The 14,791-nt window shown below is 34.8% G+C and overlaps 1 protein-coding gene across 2 annotated transcripts in view; it reads right to left on the bottom strand.

Annotated features, from left to right (window-relative positions):
* LOC120629713 (leucine zipper putative tumor suppressor 2 homolog) overlaps window positions 1-14,791 on the bottom strand; it is a 182,888-nt gene that overhangs the window by 88,156 nt on the left and 79,941 nt on the right. The window contains exon 1 of one of the 2 annotated variants that reach the window (XM_039898705.1): window positions 5,737-5,811. The exons of the other annotated variant lie outside the window; for it this stretch is intronic. Within the exon in view, the coding sequence (XP_039754639.1) occupies window positions 5,737-5,757 (21 nt within the window). The 5' untranslated portion in view covers window positions 5,758-5,811. Of the gene's footprint in view, window positions 1-5,736; window positions 5,812-14,791 lie in introns of those variants that run through there. 2 annotated transcript variants of the gene reach the window in all.

Below are 14,791 nucleotides of genomic sequence, written 5' to 3'. Positions count from 1 at the left end.
TATATATTTAACAGGATTTTTGTATAAGCTTACGTTTTATATAGACTTCTGCCATCGATATCGGTAATCTATGACAACTTGGTTCAGTATCTTTTTGAGGGGATTCTCAATGGAGGGGAGTCAATTTATAATAATATTTTTGTATACCTAGTTTTTCAGACTAGGGTAGGGTAATTGAAAATCGTCACCGCCGAAATGATATTAAATATTGACAAATGATAAGTGCCGGGACGAATAAAAAATTCGAATCAATATTATGTTTTCAACGGTCATGATAAAACTGTAGAGATAACGCCCCTGGCGCAGCGGTGATCGCTGTGCTTTTAGGTGGCAGGTCCCGGGTTATTTCAGAATTTTCTCTCGTGTAGTCTGGTTACTACTCTACTGAAAAAGTCGTGCCACCAAGCGGTTTAGCGTCCCGGTACGATGTTGCAAAGAAACCGATTAGAATCCATACCGGATTTAATATTACTGCCATAACAACCTAACAAGTTAGCCCGCCAGCTAGATATAACAAACTATATATAACAACATTTGTAATTGTTTTATTGGCCTAATTAATTTAAAATGACTTTATTACTTATTTCTGATTATTGTATTTTTGTTCTTTAAATTGTAATGTAATTTATATATTTTTTTTTTTATAAACATTTGCACACTGTCTGTGACAGTCGATTGTGAAGGGTCTGTTTAATGAAATGTGTACTTGTTATGTACCCACAATTTGGCAAATAAAAAAATATTATTATTATTATTATTATTATAAATTCCCAAACTGCCGGGAATAAAACCCGGGACCTCCTCCTCCAGCGCTTACCCATGCGCCAGGGAGGTCGTCGAAGCCAAGTTAAGTGGATTGATTAAAACCTACGAACGTTCAGATTTCAGTCCGCTTCTTATTAGCACAAACGAGATAGCTAGTAGACTAGATGAAAACCTTAATGTAGAATTGACATCAAACACAATATTGCCGGGGTTTTGACAGCCTATATACATTTAAAGGTACATTGGTTATGCAACACGCGTTTTCACGTTTTATAGTCACTATTCAATAACAAATAAATACAAATGTATTTCATTTTAAATACTAAATTACTGGCACTTTTCAGCACACCATCCTATATTGAAACAGCGTATTGAGTCTATGCTTTAAAACCCTCTCCTATGATGGAGGAATCCTGTGCCCAACTCTTCAAAAGTCAAGCTGTCTATTTGTAGTGACATACGTGACAAGTATCTTATTATCACTATCCAATTTAAATGACAAAATGCTTTATTCATGTTGACCTTATCACAAGCACTTATGAAGCGTTTATACAATATATAATATGTTAACATTATGATGGTGATAACTACATTCGTTAACTTAAAACTAAAGCTAGGAGGATTCCAAACGCGCCCTGGTCGAAGAAGAGCCCACAACAAACTTAGCCGGGGATTTTTTTTTTATTACCATCTAACAGTCAAATTAATATTTAGCGAAGTTAGAGCAATTAATACCCAAGCTTAGAATTGTCATCAAACACAATATTGCCGGGATTTTGACAGCCTATATAGGTACATTGGTTATGCAACACAATGAAGAATTATTTTTCTAAACATTCATACGAACCTAATAAATAGATTAAAACACTTGATACTCAAATAACACATTAAACAGAAAATCTTAAAATTTATATAAAATAACCCTAATAAATTTAAGACTTTTCCTTAAACGCAACGGTTTAGTTTAGGAAATGGAATATGCATGGCATGGCATAGCATAATTATATCAAATAATAAATTTAAATATTTTCTATTTTACAACCGTTTAAAGTTACTATCTACCTTAATTAACTCTAGCTGCGAAATCATTCTTAAGCCTAGAATTAAAATGAAAAAGCGGTTACGAGAATGATTTCATCCAATCGCGGATGCGGTGGCATACAAAAATTTATGAAGTTCAACTATCAGACTTATATAATCGTATGTAAAGACATACGATACTGAAACTATTTATAATGCAGTTAAGTAAATAGTAATTTAAGTAGCGAAGATGTGATGCCTGACTCTGAAACATCGTTAACTTTGAGCCTGATAAGGAAACTTCGAGACAGTCAACACAGAGACAGTGAAATCTGTGCCTAAAATTACTCTACGAGATGAGATGCTAATTGCTGCAAGTAAGTACTTCAATAACCGACCAACGTGTTGGTCAAAATTTAGACCAACGATATCGAGGAAATCATAGGGAGATTTGCAAGAATATAAAGTATGGAAATCTGTACAAGATAGATCCCATCAGTAGACGTCCGCGGGATACCTGGCGTTGTATAACATATCTCACAATTATTCCTTCATAAAAATCGTTATAATCTTTACCATTGTAGCGTCCCCCACAGCTGGGCATAGGCCGCCTCTCACACATTAGAGGAAATGAGAGCTTTTTAGTTGTTATAGTCGGACAGGAGCGCCCCAGATTTCGATTATACCGGTAATGGGATCCGAAAAAGTCCTAGACCATTGCACGTTGTGACACCCTACTCTAGCCGTAAATGAATTCCTCAGCGGGAGCTATGGGCAAACGAAGCAATGTAAACAAAGCTAGCGAGCGCGCCGTACTTTTCGTTGCCTACTATAAATAGGTGCATTGCACTCGATAATGAACAATACAAACAGATGCGTAAAGGTTGCGTGCTTCAAGATTGGAAGGAAGATTTTTTAGTTGCTTAATATGTTAGAAGCCCGAGTAATTTACCACGTAACCCTTAGTGAATGTTATTATGTTAACTGACGTGACATCCAGGTTAGCGCGAACCTGTCATTTTATATGGAGGACCGAAATTCCAAATACGACAACTTCATAATTATTTACGTGACTCCAAAGTTACGTTTAGTTTGTCAACTTTATAGAAAAGAGTCTATAATAAATATTCACGCAAACTTATGTTATATTAGGAATATAACGATTATGTACACACACTCTTATATTAAGTAATGGAGATCTACTTTCTAAACTCATGTATATTCGGATGAATACTGAATCTCCAATGATGATTAGTGATTTAACCACCAACCATAAGGATAAGACCTCACGTCATATATTACAAACGTTATCAAATTTACGTTATTTAAGAAAATTTCCTAAACTAAGTGGCTACTTCAGTACTAAGCTACTAACGTAGTTAGCCTAGGTCATTTGTTTATCCGCCTCTGGAATCGCCCAAATCGTAGTTGAAAGAGACACGAAGATGGGAGAATCTTCTACGATTTTCAAGTATGCGGTAGATATCCTTTGGCATAACGGATGGTAGAGGACTACCAGGCATCCAGCATTTTGGTGTAAAAATTTGTTTCTATAGCGTGACGTACGATTTGAGAACGCTGAATAGAATTGGTGGTATCAATGCAAAAAAATGTGAAGCGTCACAGGACGCCTAGCAGATGTGAAAAATCTAAATTATTTTGTACAAGTAAGTAAGCACAAAAGTACAGATTATGACAGGAACTAATTATGACATGATAAGAAAATACAATATTACGAATTTAGAATAGAATTTAATATACATTTATTTTTTTCATGTACAATGTTTCATCAACGTATAGTAGGTACATATAAATAATAAAAAATATATATATATATATATATTATTCTATTGTATCGTATCTCGTGGTGATGCGTCGCCACGGCCTGTGTCGCCACGCAAAAAATCAGGTGTACACCCCGCCTATAGATGTTTCACATCAAAAAACTCAAAGGCACAATTTGTTAAAGCCATAAAGAAGCTTCTAGGCTACGCTGTCCTAATTAATAGCATATTTTATACCGTTAAATTGTTCTCTCGTTGATGAAATCAAATAACTGCATTGAAACATTTCATTAGGATACAGGCTTGAAGCTGTTAATGCATTCTATTCTATTGTTAACTCGTGACACTTAAGTTATGCATCGAATTTGTGTGACGAAACTTCACTATGATAAAATGGAATATTGTTATGGTTGTACTAGGTATACCTCCCGGTTTCATTTGTGCTAACGATTATAGCGTGATGTTATTAGCCAATCATCAATCATCACCAGTCTTTTGATGGACTAAAGGCATCTTACAGCGCGAGGGGTTGCAGATGGGTTGGCAGATCGCAGTAGATTGATTTTTTTTTTTATTAACGATTGGTCAGCGCTTGACGACAATCATGCCCGTTAGAAAGCAATGATGAGGTGTAGGTTGGAGCTCGCAGTACTGTTGGTACTCGTAGTAGTAGCACAAAGGACGTTATATTTTGAGATGATAAGGCATACATATAATATAGAATTTCGCTTTTTTTATAAATATCGTACGTTGAACATCGGCAGACCTTGAATCTATCCAATTCACAATACCTCTAAACAAAAGTCAATATAATTAAAGTTTATTAGTGATAAAATATTAAAACATGAATTTATCCAATTAGTTATATTCTCTTTTATCATTTTCTGCTGCATACAAAGACGGGAATTGATTGAATAATATACCGCCGCCGCACCGCGCCGCTTACACTCGATGTAGGATGCTTCTTTTACACCAATTAATTCTATTATTTGTTTATTACTATGTACCAATGAATAGTAGAAATCGAAAAGAATAACTAAGTCTCTGTTGTTAGAAGAAGAAGAAATAAAGTTTGTATTCATAGGTTATTAAAGGTATACGGGTTGAGTTGTAGGTAATGTACCTGCTCTGCGCCTATAAGTTCATTAGATTTTATAGAGTTACTGTCACAGGCAGGAAATAGCATTTATTAGTTCTAATAAGGATACAAACGACTCTAACCAGCGCTCTATTGTTAATTCGTGACACCTAGATTATGACTGTATAGAGGGCTGTGTTATGTCGCAATTCGAAACTGTAGAGTTCATTCATTGTACCTTTGGGAGGACATTTTACGCAATATATACCTAGGTAAGCATAGTAGGTATTATATTATAGTTTATATTATTGGTTTCTAAATGTAAGTATAATTTATGGTTAACATTGTCCTGTAATACTAATATTATACAGAGGAAAGATTTTTTTTTGGTTTGTTTGTAGCCTATAGGCTCCGAAAGTAGTGGACCGATTTTAACCATTCCATTCAACCATTATCCAAAAGAAAGCTTCACTATCACGAAGTGAACCATAATTTATTTCATAAATTTAGACCCTTAAGAAAATTGCAATAAAATAACCTATATTATTTTTATAAATTACTGACACTGACGTAATGTGAATAATATGACATACCTAGACTTTTAATTTTTTTTTTTAATATTTATTTATAAACGACACTAACAATATACATGTATACCATATACAGTAATAAACTTGTACAATATTTTACACATTCTCTTATAATGTATATCGATAACAAGTGACCATGATATTCCCGAAGAAAAAAAAAATAATGACATGTAAACACACAAAAAATAAGTTCCCAATTTTAAAGATTACAACTCAAAAAAAATTTAAAAAAATGAAATGAATACTGGCATAGGAATTAAATTGGAAATGTAATATTATACGATAAGTGTTATTTAAATTAAAAACCTCTCAGCATACCTACTTGAATATTTGAATTCCCGGCTGAATGTTTGTAAACAATTCAAAAAATTAAAGAACTTTAAAGATCCCTAACTGTTCCTAATTAGCGAATTAAGTAGGTAGGTATACTTGCAGAGGACCAGTTTGAGTCGCAAATTAGCAAAAATCTAAATGTCAGCGGTAAATACCGTGCACTCACCTCATTGTACAACGACGTCATATCGGAAGGTCACTTAAATATCCGTAAGAATCCACAACCTATGCACACATTTCACAATTTAAAAAAAGTCAGCTAATAAATGCGAAGTATGAGTTCTTTCACAATTAAAAAAAGAATGAACCTTATTTTTTTCTACAACAGAAAGCTGTTGTAGAAAAAAATTAAATGTCAACTGTCAAATTTGAAGTTTCCCGCCAAACGCGCGCGCGTAAATAAAAGGCTACGGAGCACTTGTTATTCAGCCAGCGCGTGTGACGCGTTCAGAGTTTAGAACCGACACTGACGGCGCGCCATGGGCTATGGCGGCGAACGGCTGAATGGGTGTCGCTCAGACGTGCTCAATGAACCATTCGAGTTCGGAGGTCACCGGTTGTCCTGACCCCCGTGGTGTTTGATTCAAATTTCTCTACCCTAAAAACCTACAATGAAAAATATTTGTTCTAAAATCGTATCGAACTAATTTATAAATGCAAAAGTTTGTAAGGATCAATGGATGGATGGATGTTAGTTGCTCTTTCTCGCAAAAACTACTGAACCAATTTCACAGAAATTAACAACTCTGGATTAACAAAGAGGCTACTTTTTATCCCAGAAAAATGTACAGTTCTCCATGGATTTATGCAAACCCAAAAAAACGCGCCCAAGAAGTTTGTTTTCTTTTACCCGTTTATATTACAAAACCCAACAGAATGTTTGTAATGTTTTAATAGAAAGTAAATTAAAAAATACACGACATTTAATACGTGTTATTTTAAATTATTAAAAATAATATCAAATTATTAAAAATAAAGAAATAAGTATAAATGTGAAGTACCTACAGCAAGAGTGATTAAGACTACTAAAATAAATTGAAGATCTAACGTTTACTGCAAATAGAAATTTCACAGTTAAACTGAAGATATATGGTTACATAAACTGAATGAGTTTTAAGAAGTAGAGGATTATACTGTACTTAGTAATTACAACAACTTCCTATAGACTAAAATACGTCTGGGAATTGATCAGCATTCAGCAGAGCTTAGCTATACCATTGATGTAAAAACCCAAGATACAGTCTTGTGGGGAACATGGGCTTGCAAAAAAACATGCAGGCAGTCTTTATCAACTGCCGATAGAAGTGAAAACTAAACTAAAGATATAGTTTACATATAGCATGCGAAGCGTGCGATTTTCGTTCCTAAAAAGTACACATATATAAACATTACACGGTATACACATTACACAGTATACACATGCTTTATGGAAATTGTTTCGTAACGTTGACGCGAGGTTATTGATTCAATTATGTTTACCCGAAAAGTGCTGTCTTTTCGTTCGCTTACCTAAATGTTTTTATTTCAATAAGTTCTAATAACGTTGAAAATTACTTACACCTTGTCGTTAGATGTATGCATGGCGTATAGTTAAAAGTTTATAAAAATAAAACTGCAGCCATTTTGCTCCCATTTTTGCTTCGCATCAACTGGAATTTCCAGTTCCAGTCCACGCGAAGTAAAAAGTTTGTAGAAAAAGCTTTTCCTACAAACTTTTTAAGAAAGAAATACATTATGTAAGTAATCACTAGCTTATGAGCGACTTTGATTTTGTAGATTTAGGTTTTTTAAAAATTCCTTTTAACCTGTAGTTTTTCGGGATAGATCTGTTTAGTTGTTGAGCCGGGCATTAACATTACAGTATTACATTAACAGTAACAAACAAAAGACACAATTTAACATTTATAATTAGTATGGGTAACAAAATTGCGCCTGTACGGTGTACGTGTGATAGATGTTAAATTTCTAAGAAGATATATCTTAAAACCGCGTCAAAAGAATTTTCACTTCAATAATCAAAATTTTGCAAGAATATCAATGGTCCAGACAAATAATTACGGTCCAAGAATCCTATTCCCACGGCTTCTTGACTTTTGCTTGAAGCGTTTAAAAGTTTGATTGACTCGTTCGTCGACAGCCAGTTACTGTTACCAATTACGGAAACTAATTAGTGGAACATGCACGCGAATAATATGAGTAGCGAGTGGCGAGAAACGGCTCACATATTTTATTATTACTTTTTTTATTTTTATTACTATACAGTATTTATAACTATTGCGGTTTTTGTATATCTTTGTTTTTTTAATGCTATAATTTATTATAAAGTTTAAGAGTGTGTATGTTTAATTTTGTGCAATTATAACTTTATCCATGTAGTTAAACCATATAACCATACGTTATTAAGTCAACATATCCTCAAAGATGGCCAAGCATCGGAGTTAAATATATATTTAAAGTATAATATATTACTATAGGGTAATAGCATCCTTATTGATATTAGAAATGCGAAAGGTGTCTGTTTTGTTTATTTATTTGTTTCTTAGTTCGCTCAGTAGTAGTTAGTATATTCCGATCGACCACTCCAAACACCAATCTCGATGAAATTTGGCACATAAATTAATATATAGTGGATATTTAGGAGGTGGAGTAAGATACTTCTTATTTTTATAAGAAAAACCTTCGAGATTTAAAAAAAGAAACGAAAAAAAATGCGAAATGCTTAAAACTTTTGTTACGCAAGTATTCCTAAATTCAATAAGATTTTTGGAAAAATAACCGTACAATGTTGCCATTTTTATACAACGTGTAACGAAATTACGAAATACTGTTTAATGTTGCATAAGTTTAGATCATAAGGAATCAGACTGTAAAAATATAAAATCAAAAGAAGCATATTTATTTTTCCATACAAACATTACAAAACATTGTAAGTGTTTACTTATGACCACCCTATTGAAGGTAAAAGACCGACCCGTGCATAGTACCTACATATACTACGCGACGCGTACTTTATAAAGTGACAAGAATCTGGTGATTTTAATTTTGCATGTGATGCAATGCAGGCTCTTATTTCTTTCAGTAAAAACGATGTCAATGGTTTACTCAAAAACTATTAGGTTTTCGGTTTCACAGACAGTACATAATGTACCTCTAAAGTCTTTGAAGCAAGCACTATTATAACTGATGGGATCTCGCACATTTCCATATTCGGCTCAACCGTTGTACCAATCTTGATGAAATTTGGCACACATGTAGCTAGAAATGTACACAAAAATATTTATTTGTATCAAATGAGATTTCGGAATAATCGCTAGATTATTAGTATATAGGAAAAATCAATGCATAATTGCATAATAGCAAATAACGCAAAAATTCTCGAGCCCGGTTTCACCGTTAAAACTAAACGCGATCAAGCCTCCTATTCAGTTGACGCATTGAACTGGATTCAGGACTTCTGTTTAAACATTTGTCAAATTAAGTTTACATGACGCTTTGTCAATGCCATGTGCACTTGTAATTAACGTGCATATCGGTCCATGTTTTTGTGTGTGTGCTGTGTTTAAAAACGTGTAATATGCATGTTGTTAGTGCTCATAATAAATAAATTAATTAAATAAATAAAAATAAATAAATGAATAAATATACTACGACAATACACACATCGCCATCTAGCCCCAAAGTAAGCGTAGCTTGTGTTATGGGTACTGAGATAGCTGATGAATATTTTTTTATGAATATAATACACATAAATACTTATAATATACAGATAATGGGTGTTTATCTGTATATTATAAGAATTTATGTGTATTTGTGTGTACTCTGAAAAACATTCATGTTCATCACACAAATACTTTCCAGTTGTGGGAATCGAACCCACGACCTTGGGCTCAAAAAGCAGGGGCGTTGCCCACTGCGCCACTCGGCCGTCAATTAATTATGTATGTATTAATTATGTTAATTAATTAATTAATTAATAAACATTTGAACGCGGTTTTGTTAAACATGATATCCAAAACAAACGGTGAAATCAGACCTTAATAAGATTCGGTCCGTCGCAAAGGCACTCTCGCGCTGCCTCCGGGCAATTTAAAATCTTACGTTTTCACATATGCCATTAGGTATAAGCATAAATACATCTCTAAGCTAAGGTACAAAGTTCTGTAATACATTATACTAATGTAACCGATCTGATGGCTACATTGCGAGTCGAAGGCTGTGCTCTATTTACCTCCGGGACAATGGCAAGCGTAACTCAGTACGCGATTGTGCAACTTCTTTTGCAATAACCAAACGCCCCCGGCACCTCCCTAAAGATTTATAATAATGGATTACTATGCAAATTTATTACAGCTTAGTTTTTGCTCGCGATTCATACAACCGCGTACGAAATGTATTTGACTAGAAACGTTCCTTTACCACTTCATTTTTTAACTTACGTATATTACGGACATTTATGTTAACAAATTTATACTATTTTAATACTTTTTTATTTATGAAGAAGTAAAATAATAATAAAAAAATTAAAGAAATTAAATGAAAAAAAAAACAAAACTAACAGTGATACTCACAGACATCATAAATTTTCGGTCAGTCGTTAAAAAGTTTCCGTAATACATATATATATAACTCAGATCTACATAGAAAATTTCTATTGAAACAACCAATGATTAGCACTCAAAAAAGTTCTAAAAGTGGCAGTTAAATTTGAAAATAAATACTTAATCCAATAAGTACAAATTAAAGCAGTTAAAAATTGGACAATAAACAAAAATTGGACTCTAGGTTTGGTATGTCCTTGTTTTTTTATTCTTACGGACATTTTATTGATATCTGTACCACACGAAGGAATTACGAACGAAAATAAATTTCGTAAAAAAAAACTCACTCTATCGCAGTAAACAAAAGTAAAATTCGAATTAAACAAAACATTTCACTGAATCTAACAATTTTTTTTTAATTTTAAATTTGGATTTAATATTCTGTGTTCCATAAATCAATTAGGATTTAAAAACTGTCTATGGGACGGAAGCTTTTTAGGCAGGTGATTACAGACACACCTGTCTGTAAAAATGCGATAAAATATAGAAGCAATCCTTTCTGTATTAATTGGAAATGATTTGCTATATTTTGTAAACCCGTATTTTATTATACCTATACATACTAAATGGATTTTTTTCTTATAAAAGAATAAATAGTCTTCATGTGAATGACAGTTAATATTGATATATCAAGATTAAAAAGTCGTACATACAGATTGTAAGTACTAAAGCCATCCCCGTGATCAAAAACCAAGCAGCTGACCGCCTATAAACAGAGCAAAGCTTCGTAGGACATCCAAGGAACACGCAGTGGCGTGCACTTCATACATGCACAAAAGCACTGCATACCCAAATTATTTTCTCTTCTTCTTCTTTGTCGTAACACTCTTGCCAGAGTTCTCGCCTCACGATCATTCGCCACTTCTCCCTGTTTGCAGATAGTCTGGTACACTCATGGAAGGGACCTCCCACTGAAGATTTAATTTGATTGGTCCATTGCATTGGTGACCTACCGCGCTATCTAGTGCCTTCTACTTAGCCCTTTCTATGCCCAAATTTTATATAACCCGTATTGGAGGGGAATTTTTAAACGTTTTTCCATGTACTTGCTTTTTGCATACCCTGGTCAAAAACCCTGTGCACGCCACTGGGAACACGTGTGCCCGGTGTCCATAAACCTGAGACGTTGGTGTTAAGCCTCATGCGCCTGTAATTACACCGGCAGCCACAACCTTTGCAGACTTTGCAGACTGGAACACAACTATGCAGAAATAAGCATGGCAGCAGTACATCCTCTGTCCAGCTTTGGCACAAAAAGCTTTACTATTACGTACTACTAAATTAAAGTTATGTAAGAGAGGTTATTATTTATCTAGTGTATTACATAGACGATAAACAAAACAGTTTTAACACAAATCTATTTATGAGCATGTCAATAATATAGCTAATTATACTGGTAAAAACCTACACACCATTATTCTTCAATCATTAGTGTATGACGCACTGTAAGACCACAGAAAAGCAATCTTACAGAAGACTCGTCGGTATTTAAAATAGCTTAAGTAATACGCGGGCTAAGCTGCGTCTCCCCTCGCCGCTATAGTATTATTTGTAAAGAATTTCTTATTTTATGGTATCAACAAATTTATTATATGATGCATCAATAAATTAATACATTTTTATTGTATATGGACGAAAATAAAATATATATCGCTAAATAACGATCTTCCAGGAAACCATAAGCACGCAAAAATGACGCACGGTGGTGTGATAAAAATTATACATTAAAAAATCTATATACAAACTGACTCAAAACACCTACGAGTTATAACTGCCCTGTTACAAATCTAAATTGTACCGACATACGGTAGGAACCTTGATTTCAAAATTATGAATTATTAGTAGCTATTATTTATGTTTTGTGAGCACTGGGCCAGCGTAGAGGACTACGGCCTCAACCCTTCTCATTGTGGAAGGAGACTCGTGCTCTATAGTAGGCCAGAAGTGGGTTGATGAGTTGATGTTTTTAGTAACTAAGAGTTTGGCACTTAATGCCCAATAATGTAGACCTCAGTCAGATTTATTGTTTTTTTTTTTTGCTAACTACCAAACTAATCATGGTTTACGTCTTTCTGCCATTATTCTTTGCAAACTCAGTGGTAATGTATTTAACATATACGGGTGTGCCTCGGTACATTCACCGCTGGCAGAACGCAAATTTATTTATTTATTCGTTAAAACTAAGGCCACAAAGATTACATAAACATAGCATTTTGAAATAGCACGGTCTTGGATTTAACATAAAAATAATGAAGTATTTTGAATTAATAAATATTAAAAAGAGTTAATAACATAAAAGTGTGAACAAGACGTAAAGAAACAAAGAAAACTATTAAGACTTATCGATCAAAAACAATCAAATAAAAAAAATATTCGTCGCAGCATGTGAAAAAGCACATATTTCTGTGTACGTGCGTGCTTGTGTGCGTGTGTGTATATGTGTCTCTCTGTGTGTTTGTGTGTGTGTGTGTGTGTGTGCGTGTGTGTGTGTGCGCGTGTCTGTGTGCGAAATTATTTGCTTTTGCGCAAATATATAATGGTCGCACAACGGTATGGTTGTTAAACTTTGGCGATGCGCGAGAACATAAAAACTGGCTTGGATTCTATCGATACGGAGCTATCCATCGCTTTCCCACGACAATCGGTGACTCCTACATACTCTTAACAAACGTGGGAAAAAACACAAAGGCGGGCCGCTAGTTTATTGCCAATGTCACTAAGAGCGCTTGTGCACTACCTTCGATCGGCATCCGAGAAGCTACACATTAAAATGACCGTAGTACAAGTACTATCACTAGCATTCGTCTGGGGGCGTTTACTGATCGCGGTCGCCTTCCCAGCACCACCCTAACGTCTATCGGTTCTCTGAGCTATGGGCCCTGCCCATTGCAATTTCAGCTTCACGACTCGTTGAGCTATGTCGGTAACCCTGGTTCTTCTATGGATCTACTTATTTCTAATTTGATCACTCTATCTAATTTGATCTCGCCATCGCCCTCTGAGTGACTTTAGTTGTGTACTGCCGATTAAAGTTTTCATAAAGAGAATCGCTTACTATGAGACAGATAAAAAAGCTCAGTCACACAGCGGATGACTGAACCTCGGAGTTTCAAAGTGCATACATAAGACTAAAAAAACCTATGTCGTGTAGTGGACGTCCGTCGGTCGTTATGATTATGAGTCTCGTATTCTTTCGAACTTTCATCGAACGAAGTTTACTTATTACATCTTACCTATACGAGTTAATAGATTTATATTTTTAGGGGTCCGATATGTCTTAAGATGTTGTGCACAAGTGATTAAAAGATAGTAATAATTCTGCGGAAGAATGTAAGCGAAATGTGTCTTTAATTTAAATAAATTAACCCGATATTGGCAAGTTTAATGTAGCTTACATTATAGCTTTATTAAACTACATTGAAGCGAATCCCAGCAATCTTTGAGATTTAAACATTTTTTTATTCAACACAATAAATAAAAACAATCAGGTATTTTATTTTTCCCAAATATCTAAACACAGCGGCCGCCATGAGAATCTACTACATTCTTAAAATAATTAAGCATAAAATTAAAATACAAACTAAGAAATCACTTAAATGCCCTACTTAAAGGTTTACAACAAAAAAAGGACTGTGAAGTATGACTGCGTCTTACCGGCACATCAAAACGAAATGGACCAAAATACCAAACCACCTGCTATTACAAAAAAAAAGTAGATTAAGTCAATTCATTAATAAAACAATGCGGCTGACCCAAAACAGTTACTATTGTATAAATTATATAAAATGGCGTCTCATAGGTCGGTTGGCTTTAGGTTTTTTTTTTATAAGATTGCCGATCAGCAGTGGAACTATTAATATCTAACTCAATGGTCTAGTTAAAAGGATACGAGATGAGATATTTTCGGGCCGGTATAATTTCTCATCGATATGTGTGGGGATTGAGAGTGCACGTCTGTTTACTGAAGCCAAGTTTGTTGAAAAATCTCTCCAACGCACGGAGCTATGTGCGTTTTAAATTTCAGCAATTAAATAGTCCTTGCCTTCATCATCATCATCACATCAACCCATTGACAGCCCACTACAGAGCACGGGTCTCCTCCTACAATGAGAAGGGGTTAAGGCCTTAGTCCACCAGGCTGGCCCAGTGCGGATTGGTGGACTTCACACGCCTTTGAAAACATTATGTAGAACTCTCAGGCATGCAGGTTTCCGCACGATGCTTTCCTTTACCGTTGAAGCAAGGAACACAATACACACACAAACATTTTCCAGTTGTGAAAATCGAATCAGCGGCCATGGACTCAAAAGATGGAAAAAAAGCCTGGAAAGCAGGGTCGCTGCCCATTGCGCCAGTAAGCCGTCAAATTTAGTAGCACTAGCAGTAGTAGTTTAGAGGCTTTTTGTGACAGAGCTTGTCCGGGAAAGTACTAACGTGTGTCTGAAGGGTGTGGGTGACGGTGTAATTACAGGCACACGAGGCTAAACGCCTACGTCTCAGGTTGATGGAAACGGGGCAACACTTTGCAGGACGTATTCCTTGCATTCCTTGCAAAGCGGGTATAGTAATTCCATTATGGGTTCCTATTATATTAAGGATTACTTAAACGATAAAAAAGCTTGG

The sequence above is a fragment of the Pararge aegeria genome, chromosome 15, assembly GCF_905163445.1.
Source record: "Pararge aegeria chromosome 15, ilParAegt1.1, whole genome shotgun sequence".
Classification (NCBI taxonomy): domain Eukaryota; kingdom Metazoa; phylum Arthropoda; class Insecta; order Lepidoptera; family Nymphalidae; genus Pararge; species Pararge aegeria.
The sequence above is the reverse complement of the archived record's forward strand: the minus strand, read 5'-3'. Positions and strand labels throughout refer to the sequence as shown.